The sequence below is a fragment of the Castanea sativa genome, chromosome 5, assembly GCF_040712315.1.
Source record: "Castanea sativa cultivar Marrone di Chiusa Pesio chromosome 5, ASM4071231v1".
In the NCBI taxonomy this organism is placed as follows: Eukaryota; Viridiplantae; Streptophyta; class Magnoliopsida; order Fagales; family Fagaceae; genus Castanea; species Castanea sativa.
In genome coordinates this window covers 10,859,688-10,881,521 of record NC_134017.1, presented here as the reverse complement: position 1 = coordinate 10,881,521, position 21,834 = coordinate 10,859,688, and the positions used below count along the sequence as shown (strand labels likewise).

The window sequence follows — 21,834 nt, the reverse complement described above, 5'->3', positions numbered from 1 at the left end:
AAAATAATCCTACCAAAATACCATAACTATCTCTAAAAACAAATACAGTAATAGATACTATTTTTAAAAAAAATTATCAAAAGATAAGATAGTTACAATTTTTCTTTACAATTTGAAACTTTAACACCTAAAAAAAAAAAAAATCTCTCTTTCTCTATAAGAAGGTGTAGTCCTTCCCTTCCAGGTCATTCTTAATTCTGTTTTTTTTTTTTTTCGATTATTGCTCATATGATTTGATTGTTGTATGAGGGGTTTGATTTATTTGTTAAGAAAATTGTAGGAAAATTTTCTGGAATAATAAAAATTGTATATGACTATATTAAGGGTTATTGGAGCAGTTGTCGTTGTTGTATATCTGGTTTTATGGGGGGCAAAACTAAAAAACTAAGGATCAAATGGGATCAAAGTCAAACGATGAAAAATGGTCAAGGGATGACACCATTTTCTTACCCTTTTTTATATCCTTTTAATTCTCATTAGAAGTTATTATTTGTTGTATTCATCCATTTTATGAGTAGAGACACATGTGTCAAATAGTTTTTTTTTTTCTTTGGCATTATTTTTGTAATTTTGTAACTTTGAACTACAGAATTTGAAACTTAAAAGAGTGTAATTAGTAACTTTATTTTATAGGAATTGGTTTGTACATGAAGACATGAAAATAAGAGATTCAAATAAGGGGAGATTTCCTTGAAAAACAAGGTCATTAGTCAATTTTTATTGTTTGAGTCTCTATGGTTATTTACTTCAATTTTTATTTACTTACAAATTTTTTGACCTCAAATGCCCAAACTAAATTGCTAATTTTATACCATTGGAAATTTTCTGATTGACGAGCCTCTACAATTTATGACATTAGAATAGAAAATTATAACACTAAACTCAAAAATAAAAAAAGAGCCTCATCGCAAATGCAAAGCACGTGTGATAAGTGTAGTTTTGTATATAGAAATTATTCCTATCAAATAAAATATGCAAAATTGACTAACAAGGTAAGTATATCTCCTCTCGTTGTCTCACCTATTTTGGAACCTAGGGTGCCATATTTGCAACAAATTTTCTCTCCCCTATTTTGGCACCTAGTATGCCACTTTCCACTTTTATCCAACATTTTTTTCTTCCTCCTCTCTCCATTTTCAAGCACAGGCAAACACAAAAATTGGGTAGCAAATGTGGCACCATGAATGCCAAATTCATTTTCTCTCTCTTCTTTCATATGTCGCATCATTCTTTCTCCTCTCCCTTGAAAAAAACAGCACAGCTAGTGCCACTTTTCTAAGTAATTCAATAGTCATGGTACCAAATTTCACTTCTCTCCTCATTTAGTAAAAAAAACTTTAAACAGTATACACATAGCTTATAGACTCTAATTTGAGCAATATTTAGCCAAAACACTCTAGAGGTTCAAATATAAAATAATAATAATAATAATGGAATTTTAGACTCCAGTTCATACAAAATATCCTTTCGATCCTACGAGTTCTAACATTTTAATTAATAAAAATGAATAAAAAGTATTTAAAATATCATAATAAACTATGCGTTGAAGTAAAGGATGATGATTGATGTCCTCATGAAGCCACATGTATTAGAATTTATGGTTATTTGGCTTCTAGTAATATGATGGAGAATTTTACAATATGTTTATTTATTTATTTATTTTCTGTATCATACTTGTTTAATTCAAATGGTTAAAATAGGGTTTTTTTTTATGAATGGTTAAAATAGGGTATTACTTTATCACATATGTGGGGAGTAAAAAGATCCTGCTGGGTATATGGGCCTCTGGACCATGCTAAGGAAGGCCGACCTGCTCCTGGGTTTAGAACTTGGTAGTACTACGGGTCGGCCCATTCGCCGAGGATCCGAGGGTATAGCCGAGGATGGTTTTTCCCCTCGGACGGACATCGGAGATTCCGGGACTTCATTGTAAAGGTTAGGGAATGACACGATGAAGACCAATGGTAAAAGGGGGTGAACCCTTGAATGTCCTAGAAGCATCGATGCTAGAGAAATACCAAGGATAAAGGCTGCCACATCCGCATTAAAGACCCTGCACCTACCACCCTGGCCGCATTAATGGGGAGGTGACACCTGAACAGTGGAAGGGAAACTTCTGGTTACTATTCAAAGGCACTGAGAAAAGAAATATCTAGGCTAAGGGGGAGATAAGACAACACGTGTACAAAGTATCAAAAAGAGGAGTATTTAATGGGCAACCTAGAACACAAAAGAGGGGAGGAACTTCTTTGTAAGAGAAAGAGGAAAAGAAAAAAGGGAAAAGGATAATATAATAACAACTCTTGGCTTACATCCGAGGAGGTTGATTTACAATATTCTCCATTATTTTTTGAGTGTTTGCAATCTTTGGCTTGTCATTTAATCCTCACATACTTCTAACCTGGGTTTCAAGCCCACACTCTACAAATTCATATTGTTTAAGGCTCATTGGGCCTGAGCCCGTAACTGTTCTTGGGTCCAGGTGCAATTGTGCACTTACAACATATATATATATATATATAAAATAATTGAACCATTACGGTTGCATATATTTACATATGAGATGATACAGAGTGTCTTTTTATCATCCTCTTTTTAACTAAAATAATATATCAATTATGTGATAACCATTTAATAAAAGAACATCCTCTATAATTATTGTAGAGATGAAAGGCCCAAGAATGTATATTGGGCCATGGGCTTTGTCTCAGGACATTTAGTAGTTTAAGGATAAGTAGATGTTACCAAAGAAGTACGAATCAGTGAATTATGGAAGGATTTTGGCCATGAAGGTTTGAGAAGGTAGTCCGAGGAGGAATGCCTCTTCGGCTAAGCAAAGCAGAGGTCAGAAGGTTTGATCTGTCATCAAGAGCAACACTCCAGAGGATTTTACTGATAAAGATAAATATCATGAGGGAATAAGAGAAAGGGAAGCTAAGAAATACCTAAGAGAAAGCTGCTACCACCGCATTGAACGATCTGCAACTAACTCTCTGACCGCATTAATGTGGAGGTGATACTTGAATAGTGATATTCAGCCTTACAGCTACCTCTAAGACTTCATGAATGTGCTGATGGAACAAGATCAAAGCAAGCAACTTGACCTACACGTGAAGGATGGAGATGAAGCAAAACAGGGGAATATAAGGAAGAAAGACTCCATTACAAAGGGGACATCTGAGAATCTGTAGAGAAAACACTATAACAACAAAAACTGAAATTGTAATCAAGTTTAAGAGAGATATATACAAGAGCTATTCTCCTCGGACTTTGCAGAGGAAGATTACTTTGCATAAAACCTGTTTATCTTGGTTTTTCTTGTCATCTAGATCCACTATAATTGTTATCCAACTTATTAAAGCCTAGTTTTCAACCCACTCTCTACAAATTCATTGTGTTGGGCTCATTGGGCCTTAATCCTATTGGCTTTTGGGCTTAGGATCCAAACCGCGCCCTTACAACTATATTTCAAGTATTGAATAAAATTAATATTATTTTCCCTATACAATTTGTGTGAGATTTACATAAATTTTTTCACGTGCTAAACAACCATTAACTCATACTTCTATTGCAAGATGGTAAAGGATTAAGGAATATGCTATCCTCATTTTTCCTTTCCCTCTTTTATCTTCCCCCTCCCACCCAACCCCCCCCCACCCCTTTCAAAAAAAATTCGGAAGATAAGATTTCAAGCCCAAGTTATCCCTACCCTATTCGGGGAATTCCAATGGCACTTGCAGGGCATGAAATATCCACATGTGATCACTAACAAGAATTTTGTTCTACTTCCAATAAATATTACTAGCCTCTAAGCACGCGTACTCTTCTATTTTTTTTGGGTAAATGTTAATAATTTTCATTCATTATAAATTGGGAATACTACACATTTTCCAAATCACAAAAAACCCTAAGAGTGTGATGAATGTTATGCATTTGTACCAACGTGAGTGTACTGGGTGTATGGTCCTATTTTGTAGATAATGTTTTACGTGGAAGTTAAAGAAGCATTTTTACCAAGTTTTGCCCCTACTTAAACATAGACTGTAGGGGTATTTTAGAGAAAAAGAAATACCGGTCCAAACAGGAGAAGCCCCTTAAATAATAGTATAGATATATGATTTATGCATTACAAAAATGATTAAGTTAATCTACTTTCAGCCTTTAGCAAAAGTTGAAATTGGATTGGTATAAGACTCCCTCTCATTGAATCCTTTAAAATTACTCAAATTTTATTTAGATGTAAGACATACGACATTTATAAATCAAATAAATGTCATATGTCTCACATCCGGTGATATGGAGGAAAAAAAAATACTTCCTCCTATTTTTAATTAGTTGTGAGATGTCTTACATTTAAAATAAAATGGGGAGGGTATTTTATTTCTTGATATACTTTCCACCTCAATGAAAGTTGTAATCTTAACCTTGAAAAATGCAGAGAGGTGAGAGATTAAACAAAACTTTTAAGATTTCTAAGTACATATTATGGTTTAAGTTGCCCAAGTTCCATTCGTTTCATAGAACTCTTTCTTATGTACTAGGCCTTTGCATTGTGTTCCATTCAAAGGGCACAGGAGATGAACTCATAAATTAAATTCCATTGTTGTCTAGAAAGCAAATAACGAAGATCAAATGTTCATGTCAGTAACAAAAGATGGAATACATATAACTAGGCCAAAGAGGATTGACGTCTTATTTCCTATGCTTTTCCCCCCTCCAAAGCCTCTAATGTTTGTTACTGGTACTCATCGCATTGACCAAAAAGTAAGGAAAATTTTGAAAGCTAATACCAAACCTCAAACAATTTTATTAGTTAGGAACGTTTTTAAACTATTTAAAAAACTAACATCTCGAGTTTGAGAGACCAATTTTACTCTTTGAACTGGAGTTACAAAGCCTCATGTTTTATGATTTTTTCACGTGGAACTCAAGTTCCATAATGAACAAAGAACTTCAAAGAACAACGTAGCAAAGAAGCCAAAGAACAAAGAATTCAAAGAACTTCAAAGAAGAAAGAACGCAACGAAAAAGGCAGAGATTAACTAAAAAATAGAAGTAGATGCAGATCAACAAAGAAGAAGGCAGATAAAAAACAACAAACCCAAACCCGTAACAGTAACAACGAACCCAAAGAGATCAAAAACAAAGAACCACGCCCTCTGCTCCGCCCACAAACCCAGATCTCCCTAACCACCCTTCAGCTCAGACTGAATCTAGATGACAGCGGCTGGCTTACACTAAACTCAGGCGGCAAAGGCTCCAAGCGACAACGACAAGGGCTTTAAGCAAAGGATTTGTTGTAGACCTTTTCTTCTTCCTCAGGCGTTTGTTTTTCCTCAATCTCTGTTTTCTTTAAATGTGCATAGCAAGAACTCAAGTGGTTCATACTTGAGTTCCACTAGAATTCGAGTCTATGAGACTTGAGTTGCTATGGTAAATTCAAGTCTCCAAGACTCAAGATGTTAATTTCCTAAATAATTTAAAAGCGTTGCTTACTAACAAAATTGTTTGGAGCTTGGTGTTATTTTCCAATTTTTTCCTAAAGAGTAATGCCATGAACGTATTAAGGACACAATATTTTCACAATTATTGACATAGCCTATTGTAATTGAAGATCACTTTCATCCATGTCCACTACTGATACTATTATTATGCACCAATCACCACTTTTAATTTGTTGTGAAATTTTTTATAAAAGCATTGTATCAATAGACATATTGTTGATGAACGGAGTTAAAACAATTAAGAGGAATTGCTATGTCATTTGTTTAAAACTCCCACACAAGGGTAGTACTAGTATATGAAATGAAGGTCCAGCTAAATGACTAAACTGTACCAGTGACCAAATAACACAAAAGGAGCTCAGTTTTGCCCTTAATGAACAGAGAGACAAAGAGAGGATATTTTAATAGCCAAATTCGGAACCAACAAAATATTGAACTACCAAGGTTTGGAAACTTTAGGTGGAAGTCATTTAGCTTCAGCAAACTAGAAAACGAAAGTTGAACAACTTTTTAAATAGGCATCAAGAGGAACATGTTAAAATGTGGGACTTGAATGAATCCAATTCAGCTAGAACTTCTTCCTCGGGCCTGTATATCAAATCAATCATCCGCCATATCTGCACCAGAACCATCACTTTTTCATCAAGGAAATGTACAGCAGCATAAACCCAAAATATTATCATATCTTGAAGTACATTTTATTTTTACATGCAAGTTGATTATTATTCAAGCAAAACACCATCCCTCTGATATTTTTCACTATTAAACTACTGAAGGAAAAGAAGAAAGAAAGAAAAAAAAGCACATTCTATTGATTACCTGCAGTGTACCACCTCCTCCAGTACTTTCACAATCATCGGAAACACTGACAATTGTCCACGGATCAGATGCATTCCAATGGAAGTCCACAACCTTGTCCCTACATGCATAAAATAGAAATCAAGTATTGTGTACAAAATCTTCAGAAAAAAGCATCCAGAAAGCAGATAAGTGCATTAACATCCAATAAACAAGTAGTAACAAATACCAAATTCAGCCCCCAAAAAAAACCTGTATAAATTTCTTGTCTTTTGTATAGCAAATCACACACATAAGATACACAAATTCATACCTATGCCCAGCATGTCGGAAGAATAAGCCTGGAGGAACATTTTGCATTTTTGATCCAACATTACCAACCTGAAAGGCAATAGGATCAGTTACATGCACAACACAAGAAACATAAATGCAACAATGACTAAACAAGAATTGAGCAATGAATTTCAGATTGGGACGAACCCTAATAAACAAAATTGATAATTTCCTATAGCCAGATTCAACAGAAATACAACTGAAAATTATAAAAAGAAAAGGGAACACAACCATCGTCCATCCCACCCCACCCAAAAAAAAAAAAATTAAAGGGGAAAAATGGGTACAAGAGTGATGTGAAAGCAGGGAAGATCTAGTTGGAGTAATTAAATCTCACTTAACCACTCTGAATCACTTTGGTGTTTGTGTAACACTGAAGTAGAAATACTTCAAAGTCCAAACCCATGTATGACTAAAATCATCCACGCAAAAAGTAAAAAATTATAAAGTGATACAGAATAATACTTATAATCAGTCATAGTAGTAGGGATCATTGGATTGATAATTTGATACCCTCACTACTAAAGAATAATACCAGTGAACGAAACCAGATTACTTCTAAAACTTCCTGAGAAGCTTGAGATTAGCAAAAAACAGCACTTGGAACAATAAAAAATAAATAAAATACCCTCAATTCTTATCAATAATCAAAATCACCTCTGGAAATCAGTTTGCTCGCTAATTAAATAGTGAATGCAAGCCACATTTGTAACAGGCAAATTGTGACACTGGAAATCTGGTTGAAGGCTTGGCATATATTCCACCCCCCCAACAAATCAACCCATACATATGTAGAACCATCTTATACACTGCATTTGATCATTATAGGAAAAATAACTTTCCTCATTTACTGTCAGTTCACCATATATCTATTGGTTTCCATCTCTTACCATCACAGCATTGTTGGTTCTTTTTTGATATGATCTATATGTTGTCTTATGATCATGTGTGTGTGTGTGTGCGTGTGTGTGTGTGAGAGAGAGAGAGCAAGGCTGTACAGAGAAAAATTATAGCTTCATACCTTCTCATGATCCCAAATGTTCAAAATGCCATCCTCAGCAGAACTTCCAAAGACAGATGACTTGTCAGGAGACCACTGAAAACAAATGCATATTTTTATTTTTTGTTAAAAATAACTAAAAAAGTCCTAATCCTGAATATATAACAAAAGGCATGATGTAACATAAAGCCAAGAAAATAATCCCAAAACTTTTCTATCACCTGTACACAAAGGACAGCTGCACTGTGACCCTCAAATTTATGAACAGGCAATCCAACACCCCCAGAGGTGAGATTACGGCGATCAAACATGCGAACGGTAGCATCAGCGGACCTATAGGAAAAGCAAAGCAAATTTAAGTAAACCAAATAACGGTATGAACTATTTTTTTTAAAATGACAATTCAAATAGGTCCAGGAACAGAAAACATTGAAACAAAAGCACACAGATCATGACACATTCTGCATTGTGAAGCGTCCAAGAGATTGATTTCATTATGCAAGGCCTGAGAGAAATAAATACCCTGTCAGAATGAAATTTACGTCATGAGGATTCCAATCAACACAATGAAGATCAGCATCATGAGCTTTCTCAACCTGCCCAAATGACAACCAAATAACTGAGTCACATCAAACATTTAATGCAAAGCCATGAGAAGAGAAGGCAGCAGCAATTTCAATTCTACAACACAAAACTTGCACAATAAAGAGCACTGTAGAGAAGAAAAAGGATCCCTAAAACAATCAAGACGGGAAAATATATAAAATTCCTATTAGAATAATCAAATGAATATTTAGATTTTATATGTCAGTAATTCATACTTAGAAAATCTTTGGTATTGTACCACAGCTTGCCATGGCACAGTAAACTGATAGACAAAAGAGGAAGAATTGCAACCTTGACAACTGGAGAAGATCCCACTCTTGCATCCCATAATATAAGGCAAGAATCATCGCCTACGCTACAGAACTCCTGTGCACTTTTAACACAAATAACAAATAATAAGTGCATATCAGAAAATCAGGGAAAAACAGCACCTACAGTTCCTGTGCAATATAAGTATAAAAAAGACACAAGATTCAGGAAATAGGGTAGAGCTTTATTTTCTCTTGAAATATCTACATGGGGGTAATTCCCGAGTTATTCCCAGGCACTACATGATGTCAAATGACAAGAAATAAAGAACATGTTAATCACTAAATTAAATGCATAATTGCAAATATGTGACAGATAATAAGTTATAGACCATGTGGAAAAATCACGAATATAGAACCACAAAACCATATATAATGCATTTGACTATGATTGATGAAATCCACCTTGATGGGCAGAACTGCACATCTTCTACGGTATCCCCATGCCCTTGGTAGACACCCCGTGGACCAATAGAAGGGCTGTCTGCAGGTTTATCATTAGTCCCACCAGCCTTAGAGGCATGCTTAGCGCTGCTGCCACCAGACCCCGGAGACTTTGTAGCCCCTGTGTCTGCTGCTAAAGTCGAGATATGATCATGAATACTCCACAAAACTACAGACTTGTCCTTGCCTGGCACAGAAAGTTCCCCAACAAATGATATGATTTGAAAGGAGATATAGTTCATAACTTAAAAAGAGGAAGAAGATGATCAACTCAAGTTCAACATCACAAAGAAGTTTTAATATTGACATTATCTGGGGTATAGACATGCAGCAAAGTTATTCAATTACAAACCCAATATCACACACACACACACACACATGGCTAGTTAGCTGACATTGACAGAGGCACAAGATAAATATATCCATCACACTAACACTATCTAACATTAGATAAAATGATAATAAAAGAAATCCAACCTCCAGAAAGCACAAAGGGTTCAGTAGGACACATAGCAAGAGCAAATTCAGCATTATCTTGATGCCCGGTCAGTATCTGTAAGACAATGCATTTAGAGTTAACAATTGCCTGCCTTATATATATATATATATATATATATATATATATATATATATATATATATATAAAGATACAAAGGGGGCAAATGAAATAGGACAAATAACAAAAAAATTTCAATGTATTAAAACATTCATGAAAAGGATAACAAAAAGAGTTTCATTTGCACAGCGCGCACCAGGTCTGGACGAGAATTTGTAGCTCCCAGAACAGCATGACGATTTGGTTGAGCCTCAACGTCCCAAATAAGGACCTGATCATAAACTCAAAACTTTAATGCATATTGAGCTTCCCCAGTTTATGAACTTCATAGTCAAAGACAAAATACAAGATTTAAAAACCTTGAAATCTTGATAATCCGCATTTAAAAGAAAAGGGCAACATGAAGATAAATGCTTACATCAGGACTGTCAGTGTGAGTGGCCACGATCTTACTATTCTGTGGGAGTTCCCTGATTCTGTTCACCTGCAAAATAATAATAAGAATAAGAACAAAAACAACTGTAATCATTGATATTTGATAGCTAGTAAGACTAAAAGATCCTCATTTGCAGCCATTTTAAGTAGAAATGTAATTTTCTTTAAAAGCCACATGTACCTCGCCAGGATGTATAATAGTTTTGAACTTCTTTACAAATGGAGAACGCGCTTCCTCATTGAACTGTAAGATCAAGCAACCAGAGCATGCCAAGAGAATGCAACTGATGAGCAAACATCTTCACAGAACCACCACCAAAAACAAATGGAAGAGTGGGTGAGGGGGATTATGAATAATGCATGTTCCATCAGGGAAATCACCTGTGATATGTGCTCTGCGGCTGCAACCCTAGGTTTTACTACCTCACAGTTTGCTATGACAAGGGTATTTGGAACACTGCCATCAGTCTGATTAAAAAGACAACAAAAGATAAAACCACTAGGATAAATCAACATATACAATCCCAGAGTAAACAAGATGATGCACAAACAACAGACAATGACATCACACAGTGACTTAATATCAACTCCATATGAGCAGGCAAGTAAATCACCAATGCACAATATGAAAATAATGACAAGTTCAACAATATTAATAACTTACTACAAATCATACATAATAAAATACAGCAGCAAAGATCTGGCGGTTGGAATAAGTAATCTAGAATGCATAACAAATTTCTAACCAGGCACTTATGAGAACGTTTTAAAATTGTAGAGTTAAGCTCTTAGAAAAACTTATTACTGAACTTTAACTTCAGAGTTACTCATTTTCCAGAACAAACATATTGAACCAATTCCCACAATTACAAAATAAATTCATTGGTAATTTCTTTCTTTGATTTACAATTAACATTCCAAAATCAACACAATGCCTTAACAATCAACAATGAAAAACAGATTCAAACACTGCAAGAGACAGAAAATATCTTGCCTGTTCCGAAAGGTAAAGACGTTGGCGATTCTTGTATGTGGCTTGCTCTAGTTGCGGACCCCATCTATCAATACCAACAAGTAAAGGATCAGCTTACTTTTTCTGAACCTTGAACCATGACTAAAGTGTAGTTATGTTACCTAGCAGCTTCATTTCATTTCCATATGAGAAACCCTAACTACAAGATTTATATGGACAAACACATGCCCACCAAATAATTTACAGTAACAAATGTAATCAAAACCCATAAAGTGAAATTTTTACATAGGCGTGATATGAGACATGTAGTTGAGCACCACCACAATCAAACTTTCCGTTCCATTGCATTCATGGTTTAGAAATTAAATCAGACATAAGAAAATATCCCAAACGATTCATTTCTCTTTTACTTTACCCACATTTTCCCACCTGCCAAAACAGATCTAAAAATTAACTTAGTACTACAAATTCACAAACATTCTTTAAAATAGACAGTATTCTTAACATCTTAAAAACAATGAAATGCATGTTTAGTACCCATCTTCCTTCACATTCTAGAGAACAAAACAGCATAAAACCTAAAGCCCACAACTTTATTCTAAACCCACTTTTCTTTTCTCCACTTTCCATCTACTTTTCCCACATTTTCTCAGCATCCAAAAAAAAAAAAAAAAAGCCAATATTACACAATAAAAAGCAATTATCTTTAACTACCCAAAAAAAAAACCTCAAGAGAGCATAGTACGGACAACCCACATTGCTATTCGTTCTTAATTTTCATCAAATCCCAGAACCGAAAACAGCATAAAACCAAAAACCCATCATTTTAATCTAATTCAACTATTTCTTTCCTTTAATTTCCCTACGGTTTTCCCAGCATCCACAAAGACAGTTATAGGCAATATTACACAATAAAAAGCAAGTACCTTGAAATGCAAACAAAACCCTCAAGACAAAATAGTACGGAGAACCCACATTGCAATTTGTTTTTAATTTTCATCAAACCCCAGAACCCAAAACAGCATAAAACCAAAAACCCATCATTTTAATCTACTTTACTTTACTCTTTTACTTCTTCTTTTTTTCCTTTGCTTTCCCAACACTTTTCCCAGCATCCAAACAGACACTAACCCAACAAAATCAAACAAAAATGGAAACCCTAAAGAGAGAGAAAGAGAGAGTAATGGGGGGTTTTGATTTAGAGAGAAGTAAGTACAGACCGGCAAGAGAGAGAAGGCCAAACGAGGTTGTGATTGGCGAGCCAGTCGTAGAGCACTGGCACCAGCGATTTCCATTGAGTGTACCTCTCATCCACTGATGGCTCTGTTCCTTTCCCTCTCTCTTTCATTTCTCTCTTTCTCTCTCTGATTCTCTCTTTGTGAGACTCTTTCTTCTTCTTCTTCTTCTTGCTCTGCTTTTGTTTTATATATCAAAGCTGATGAGGTGGGTTTCAATTTCCCGCCTATGAAAATGTAGGGTCTGTCCGTCTGTCAGACTCTCTCACTCACTCTCTTTATGTAAGAAGTGGAAAATGGACCAATCTGTGTGTTTCTCACTTGTCAGGGCTTTAACAAAACGACAGTGTTTCCTACAGGAGAACAAAGGTGAGTGACAATTTGGCTGGGTGTTTAAATGCCAGTTTTCACCTATTCTTACCACACTTTTTAATTTATTTGTATATTCAAAATACTTAACCATCATTATTAAAAATCTTTTATCAAACAGAGTTATTAGAATTTTATCTTTTCGTCAGAAACTTCTAATATGCACACTTCGATTATACTAAAATAAAAATTTTATCTTGTTTTATAAAAAAAAACATACATTTACCGATATTTAAAAATAAATAAAGATTTGTTATTTTCTTTTCATTTTCATAAATAAACATCATTTCTTGATTGCAATTTACTCCATTATAAAATTCTAACCTAAAGATCATTAACATTATTTTTTGCCAAAACACCTCCTAAGATTTCAATTATTTCTTATGGCTTTCTATAATATATATATATTTGCCAAATTGAACATTGAAACTAATTTTTATTAACTCTTATGGACGGAAAAATCATTTAACCATCATGCGTTCATATTAAATATATTCAATAATTGATTTATGTCACTACTGGTATGATGGTCACATGATTTTTTGTTCATAAAAGCTATCAAAAGGTAGTCCCAAAAGTCAATATGGCAAATGATATAAAAAAATTAAAAAAATAAATAAAATAAAACCTTAAGGTTTTAGAATGAAGAATTGAATCTCTATACATACTAAGTTTATGAATTTATGCTCGTTAACTTTCTGTGTAATATGTTAGTATGCAACATTCTCTCATTCAGGAATAGATCCAACAAGTGTGAGATTCATCCTTATGTGATAGGGATGTTGCATATAAAATTTACACATAATCCCACCTTGATTAGCAAGTACCCAATCTAGATGGGTAAATTTCACAAACATACCCTGAGGTTTGTGATAATACTAACTACGTTCAAAACATTTTAAAACCCACCAATTTAGTCATCAAAAGACAACTTTGTCCCTAACTTTTACTCTCTCTCTCTCTCTCTGTCTCTCTCTAGCAAAACCCATCACCTAACAAACCCATATCACCCACACCCACAGTCGCCTAGAAAACCCACCGCCTAGCAAACTCATATTACTTACACCCACTACCGCCTACCCACTGCTTAGCAAACCCATATCACCCACACCCATAGCCACCCAAAAAACCCACCACAGAACAAACCCATATCATTCGTAGCCCCCACACCCACAACCATCATAATTGAACCACTACCACTATCATGATGCCACCCAAAAACCAACACAAAATCGAAACCAAACAACAAAACTTCAACACACCTACCCAAAATCATAATCCACTTCCACCCAAAACACAACCCACCGACCTATTGCATAACCACTGCTCCTCCTTCACCCAAAATCACGAGACAAAGAGAGTTAGAGAGTCAGGGCATGAGAGGGAGAAAGCTAAGAGAAAGAAAAGAGAAGAGAATGTCAGAGGGAGAGAGTTGAGAGAAAAAGAGAGATTCAGCAGCACCACCATGCTTTGATCAATGAGTCGCTGATCAAGATCTATATGATCGATAAGGTTTTGTTGCCAAATGAGTTGTTTAAGGCTTAAGCTAAGATTTCAGCACCGGCTTCGGCGCTCGAAGAGGCATTGAATTCTCCTAAGGCGAGCAAGAAGAAGACGAAGAAGATGGGTTTTTAAATGGGTATTTTATGATTTAGGTTGAGAGAGAGAGAGAGAGAGAGAGAGAGAGAGAGAGAGAGAGAGAAAGAAGAGAGATTACAAGTTAGGGACAAAGTTGTCATTTGAGGACTAGATTGATGGGTTTTAAATGTTTTGGACTTAGTATTATCACAAACCTCATAGTAGGTTTGTGAAATTTACTCTTCTATTTAAGTCATTGTGTAGATTTGATCGTTACCTTCAACCCAAACCTAACCCAATCATATTAAAAAGATATGATTGAAATTTTTATATGTTTTTTTTGGGGGGGGGGGATATGAGAGAGAGAGAGACAGAGACTTTAGACTTGATCAAATAACAAGGAAATTCCATAACTAGACACCCAAACTTATGTCGAATTTGATCAAGGTCTAGAGATCTTTAGGCTTTGTCTTAATACATTCCAAACAATTTTCTATCAGTAATTACAGTCAAACTACGAAATGTTTTCAATGACCACTTGGCTTTGCCTTATGGAATGCTTATTTGGTCACCCCATCATCATTACAGACTTGCCCACGTGATCATGCTTGCTTCCAATGTCATGCAGCAAATAGAGGAATGTGATCAAGATTTACTATTTCAGCCATATTGGGCTTTTCTATCATCCAAACAATTTTATGTGTGTGGTTATTTATTTATAGAGGATTTTTCATTTCATAATTATCAAGCTCGTAATTATTCCATACGATGATAAAATAGGAGTGCAAATCATAAAACTAAGCAAAATAGTTGCATTTTGGCTTCTTAAGACTCAAGTGCCGACTTGGAGGCTCAGTGTCAATCGACACTTTAATAAATGGTCATGGTGTCGATAGACACTCCAGACTTATGGTACATACTTCTAGTCTTATTATTCGCTTTTCTAATTTTTCCTGGAGATAATTATGAGTTTTAAACCAAACTTTAGATACATTTAATATAATGTTTTGGTTATTTCAAAGGTGTATTTGATATCCTTATAAGATATAAAGTTACCACCATCTAATAAGGTAATCATCATATTATAATGATTATGGTAATGTGAAATTTTTGTGTTGTTTACAAATAAATGAACTAAACGCTATTTCTTCTAAAAAAAAAAAAAACTAAACGCTATAATATCTACATTATCATAATGTCTATCTACTGAGGACCAAAATTTGAAAAAGAAAACCCATTCTATGAAAAGTAAGGAAAGACCATGGGTCTTAACAAAAGAATGGCCAATTCATAAAGTTAAAAAGGACCATGAAGGCCCAAAGTCCCAAAAAGAAGAAAAAAGAAAGAAATAATAATAATAATAATAATAATAATAATAAAAGAAGATGACCTAAACTTGGTCAGGCCAGAGGACATGCAGCAAGAAAAAGGATCTCGGTCAGGCCAGATAATATGCAGCAAGATGAATCAACATCAACGCCCTAGGACCTTGATGTGTCCTTTTGAAGCTTTGAGAAGAGAACCTTGGCTGATATTTGAGAAAGTCAAGGTGTATATCTAGATTTCCAGCAAAAGGCATTAAAAAATCTAGCAGAACCAGGTATTATCTTTGTAACCCATGGTCCAAGCTCATGGGATCCCGAGTTGGTAGTAAGGGAGAAGTGGTTTGGTTAGTAGGGGAGTGAATTATGGTGAAAGGAGGATACCAACTATTTCCCTTGGTTCATATATTTGCTCTGAATGCATGAACCAATGGAAAACTTAGTTCCTTTATATGCATGACATCTCCCCACAACTTTCTCTCAATTGTCATTTTCAATCAAAGCTGTCATCCATTACATTGAGCAGTCCACCCACTTTTTTTTGACTTTCCAATAAGGAATCTTCCATTTGTAGCTAAAGACAAACACCCATTTTGAGTTATAATTGTCTAATTAAGTTAAACCTTTGCCCAATGCACTTTTTTAGATTCCAGAGGACATGATTTTACCTAGCAGACCAAGGACGTCCTCTCCTGGGGTACCAAGCCATGTCCACTATAAAATGAACACTAAGGCATAACAGAAGGGAGGGAGAAAAGTGGGGATTCAGATGGAGGGAAAAAGGGAGAGTTCAAAATGATAATTCTTTGAACTTTAATAGCCTAGCAACGGAGAGAAAAATGAACAAAATAAGAGAGCCAAAGAAGAGGAATTCGTCCCATATCCTTAAGATCACTCAAAATATCACTTAGTCTCCAAAGAAACATATGCCAAAACATGCACACATCAAATTTCACTCTCTCCCACAAAATCCTTCTCACTTGACTATCTTGGAAGGCAATGCCCAAGCAAAACTACTTGGACTTGAGTTCCAAATCCTATAAGTCTTGTGCAAAAGTACTAAGTCTGTGAGAATTGGGGCCAAGATCCTTGTGGCTAACTCGTTCTTATGAAATCCATTTACATATATGTATATGTATTATAATGTATATCTTAATTTGAGGAATTAATCATTATTTAAAGACATGTGTATTATGTAGTTGTTCTTATGCAGGACCTATAGAGGTAAAGGGAAACGACAAAACTCAATTGCATAATAAGCATGGAGGAAGATCATGCAGTTCAAGGAATCAGCATTCTGGGTTCCATGGATTACAGGTCTAGTACCCCTAGGAACCAAGACATCACGTTCGGGGTATCACGACATCACACTCCGAGAACTAAGTGATGGAACTCTTTTGAATGTTCACACAATAAAAGATAAGTCTTAAATATTCTAGGAGACTTATTGCTTAGGAGGAAATCACATCTTTGCCTTGAGGAGCTTTATGTGAGTTGTGCACAAACCGGTTCATATAACGACCCCAATAGACCGTGGAGAACTGGACCCAATCCAACCATCCATCCTTGGAGACCCAAGATCCCTTGTCATCAATGGACTTAGCTGCTTTCCAAAAAAGGAACCCAATGTTATCAATGGACTTGGGTACTTTCCAAAAAAGGAACTCACACTATCACATTACAATAAATTAAACACCCCAAAAGGATATTTTAAAATTTAATTAGTCATCATTTTTCTGATAAAATTAGTCATCCATTTTATAAGAAGATAATATCTAAATAATTTAAAATAGCCATTATTTATTACATTCATCCTATGCACTCTTGTCCATTTTTGACACATTATTAATTATAATTAATTCTTTTTATGAACCAATCATAATTAATTATTCATAATAACATACGTTCAACCCTAATTCCAATAATATATTTTGTCAATTGAAAATTGTTATGGTTTGATGATCTTTCAACATGATAATTCAAAAAAAAAGAAAAAAGAGTGATAATTCAATTTTTGAAAGCAAAGTAGAATTAAGTTTTTAATAAAATTACCATTTAATCCTTTTAAATTTTAATGTTAATTTGGTCTTTACTAATCCTTATAGATAGATGGACAAAAATCATCATGCCATATAATTTATATGTAGAATTACCAAAATAATTTCACAAATGCATTGTGAGAGTCAAAAGACATCGTTGAGTATTATAGAAAGTAAATTCAAGTTTCAAACTAAACATTGCCTGCAAGCCAATCATTGTGTTTTTTTCTTTTTTGTATACCCATCCTCTCCCTCCCTCCCTCCCTTCCCCCAAAAAAGGCGAAATTGTGTGGTACTTTTTTTTTTTTTTTTTGATACAAAATTGTGTGGCATTTTAACTTTAGAGCATATAATATAAAACTTGGTGTAAGAATATTGACATACATGAGTCAAATTTAAAAAAATTCATAACATGTTGAATGAAACATGCCATGATATTATTTTGACTTTTGTTGATGAGTTCCATAAGGGCACAAGTCAAGTTTTATTGAATGCTCCATTAAAAATGTTTTTATAAATGTTCAAAAAATATAGTTACAGTGTACATACATATAAAGAAAAATACAAATAACTACAATAAATTTATGTGTACAATGAATTCGAATTATTGACAAGTATGTTTGATTTTTTTTTAAATGCATTACATCTCATAGTTGAGCGAAGAGCCTTGTAGTTTAATTGACACTTCTCTATACATAAGTGCTTGGGGGTATAGGGGGACAAATGTTTGAGCTACGTGATTAGAAATATATTATAACTATCTTAAATACAATCTCATAGTTGAATGTTTATTATTTCTTAACGTGTGTCGTTAGGACACTCATTAATTATTAAATTTTGTTTGTCTAAGTAATAACTATTTATTAGGGAAAAAAAACAAAAGAAAAATATTAGCAAGTTACAAAAAGGGGGACCCCATACTCATTCTATTAAGGACAAGGACAAAGTTTGGTTACAAATTTGGTTGTAACAAATGGATAAACTCTACTTAATCTTTTTACTTTATATGAATTTTGACAAATTCATCATTGAATAACATTTTCTTTTAATATCCTCTATGCTTGCAAAATTTTCAGATAATCAAAGATTAATAGCTATGTCATCAATCAAATGTTCAAATTTCAAATTTTTGTAGTATAAAATTATGCATAAAATATAAGTTTATGGATCGAATATTAAATAATATCCGATATGCACAAAATTTGACATGAGTATTAAGAACATAAAAGAACATGCAATTCAATGATTAGGTTCTCAAAATATGTAGCCATTTTATTTTATTTTTTAATGAGAGTTGTAGTCCTTGGCTACAACTAAGTTTGTAACCAAATTTTGTCATCCTATTAATTCCACAAGGCAATTAGGAATGGAAGGGATAAGGGTAACTCTATATCTCAAATTGGCCCATTCAACTATCAGCAATAAAATTAGCCTTTCTATGGGTATGATATACAAGTGATCCGTTTGGATACAACTTATTTTGCTGAAAACTGAAAATTAAACACTAAAAACTGAAAACACTGTAGCAAAATAATTTTTAAATGGGTGAATAATGCCGTGGGACTAATTTTTAATATTTTTTTGAATAAAGTGGTTGTGGTCCCGTAAATAGTGCGTGAACAATGCATGAACAGTGTGAACAGTGCGTGAACAGTCACTTTGTTCCCTAAAGCTGAAATGCATGTAGCAAAAAAAAAAAAAGAAAAGAAAAGAAAAGAGGAAAACGCTGAAAACGCAAATGTAGATTCATTTGGATCCAAACACATACAAACCATTCAAAAAAGGCGTTCAAAATCAATATGATCTCATCAACAATATGTTTGATCACTCAATGGGGGCGGGGGGGGGGGAATTCGATAGATGTTGAACAACATTTAGAGCACTGGCTTCAAAAGTTCTTACTTATACCCAAATTCTTATTTGATGAGTCGATAATTATAATGGGGGAGATGATATTTGAACACTTGACATCTTTGTTTTAAACACTAGGAGGTGTTAGACGACTAACAAATCTCTCGGTGCTTATACTCAAATTCCATTGCCTTTGTTAATGTGAACCTAGTTGTCTTAATACTTTCTAATAATTCAATAGTTATAACAAGGAGAACGAAATCAAACATTGAATATGCTAATTAGTTGAGTTATAAGGCTTTTTGTTGACTGTCTTAATACTTAAGAACATGTCATGATACTTATTAGTACATTGTTTGGCTAGGTTTATTTTGCACTTAATTTGATCTAATTTATTCAGTTATATACAACTTTTAAAAATTATACTGTGTATTTTTTCATATCTTATTTTCTAAACTAAATAAACCAACAAAAAAAAAAAATCTACACCAAATGATTCCAATCAATACAATTACATTTAATCCAGTCAAATACAGCTTGCTAAAGACCTTTTTATAGTATAGAAAAATGGATTGTATGGAGCTTTAAAAAATAATTATATATAACATTATGTATTATATGGGCAGATCTACAAATGAATGTTGGTCTATGTGATGCTTTGAATTTGCATGTGGGAATCCACTAGTACCCAAGTTACAACTAAAAAGACCGAAAGCTGCACTATGAACGATATTGATTGGTCCGTATCCCCACGCACTCACCGTTCGATCAAACCGTCCACTTTTACTCCTAGAAATCATACATGGGCGGCAGGTGGGTCCCACTAGGGTCGGTGTAATTGGGTCCCAATTTTCTTTAGAGCCTAAAATCTTACCAAACCATGGGCATTGTACACATTTATGTCAATGGTAGACAATCTCCATAGTCTTAACCAATGAAATCCTGCCACGTCATCAACCATAAATTTTGTGATGGACACAAATTTTAATATATGCGGCATCTCCGATTGCAGTGGGGGAAGGTTGGAACTTGGGGTTTGCATTGTTTCATATTTACATGTCCCCCACATTGGCCTTAATTATTGTAATTATATCAAATAGTTAGTACAAATTTATTAGAAACTACTATACTAATTTCTAATAAATATGAATTTAAGACTATAATTAGAATTGTTGTAATTATACAAATGGTTAGTACAAATTTATTAGCAACTACTACTAATTTCTAATATGAATTTAAGGCTATAATTAGAAAAAGCTTGTTTGAGAGGTAACAGATATATAATAGAATATAATTGATTGGAAGGAATTTTTATGGAATATTTCTATCTATAATATTGTTTGAGAGTAGTGGTAATAAAGAACATATATGTGTAGTATAACTTGTTTTATTTTGTCTAAAACATTACCGTGACTTGTATTAGAACCCTATTTGTTTTCACTTGTGTGTATGTTTGTTTCTAGATAATAATAATAATAATGAATACTCATCCCATCATATTTCTTTCTATATATTTCAAAAGTGAGAGGAGTGAAATACTATTATTTAAGGAGGTATTGGTAAAATACAAATAAAAAATCAACTGTATAATTGTAAAGTCATATATTTGTGCCTTTTTTTAATATTATAAAATTCATTGATATATTATAAAACAACAACATTTTGATTAACTTCTTTTAAGTGTTTGTTTGTTTTTCACTTGCCTTAAGCACTTAAGTATTATTATTATTATTTTAAATTATTTAGTTACAGATTATTAAAAGTGTTGTACCTGATGGAGTTAACTAAAGTTTACCACACAACAACATTGACAATTAAAGGTGTTGTACCTAATAAATTGTATCTTTTTTTTCATGAATGCATTCAATTTATCTTTTCGTGTAATTTTCTTAATTATTGTTCATTATTACATTGAATAATTTTCTGATTCTCAAAAAAAAAAAAATTATTTTATTTAAATTAATATGTGCATGTATTTCATTAATTAATTAGATAGATCATATTCAATGCACTTACATATTTTTTTTTCTAATAAATAATAATTTTTTTTATATTCTTACATAAAAGGTATTAGTTTTGATTATTATTTTGAAATTAAAAAAAGAATTTGAACCTTCTATCACACGAGAATAGCACAAGAGACTATAATAGGTGTTTGAAAGAGTAATTTTTGTCAAGAGATATATGTTTAGATGAGTTTATTTTGATTGACTTATTTCAATTCAAATATAACTCATACCAAAAATATGAAGTTTTTAAAAATATTTCACTCACCTAGCATTCAAATTTATTTTGTATAATCTTGAATATTTTTACATAATTTTGCAATAAAAATTTCAAAAAACTTATCATAAGTTTATTCACAAGGATTGAATTAGCTATAGTTCTGAGTTCATACGAGAGTTATATTACTTCAATACAAGTTTATCATTTGATTGTAAAATTTTTTATACTTCTAGCCATTTAACAGGTTTGAGCTAATA

The 21,834-nt window shown here is 33.5% G+C and overlaps 1 protein-coding gene across 1 annotated transcript; it reads right to left on the bottom strand.

The window, feature by feature from the left end:
* Window positions 1-5,720: 5,720 nt before the first annotated feature.
* On the bottom strand, window positions 5,721-12,559 carry LOC142636877 (WD-40 repeat-containing protein MSI4-like). The gene is made up of 15 exons (XM_075811166.1): window positions 12,178-12,559; window positions 10,979-11,042; window positions 10,366-10,452; window positions 10,166-10,228; window positions 9,968-10,033; window positions 9,746-9,820; window positions 9,471-9,546; window positions 8,955-9,180; window positions 8,533-8,614; window positions 8,158-8,231; window positions 7,857-7,968; window positions 7,657-7,731; window positions 6,616-6,683; window positions 6,324-6,423; window positions 5,721-6,121 (listed from the first exon to the last, which is right to left on the bottom strand). The coding sequence occupies exons 1-15, from the start codon at window positions 12,303-12,305 to the stop codon at window positions 6,026-6,028; spliced, it is 1,392 nt and encodes a 463-aa protein (XP_075667281.1). The 5' UTR covers window positions 12,306-12,559; the 3' UTR covers window positions 5,721-6,025.
* Between the last annotated feature and the right edge of the window lie 9,275 nt (window positions 12,560-21,834).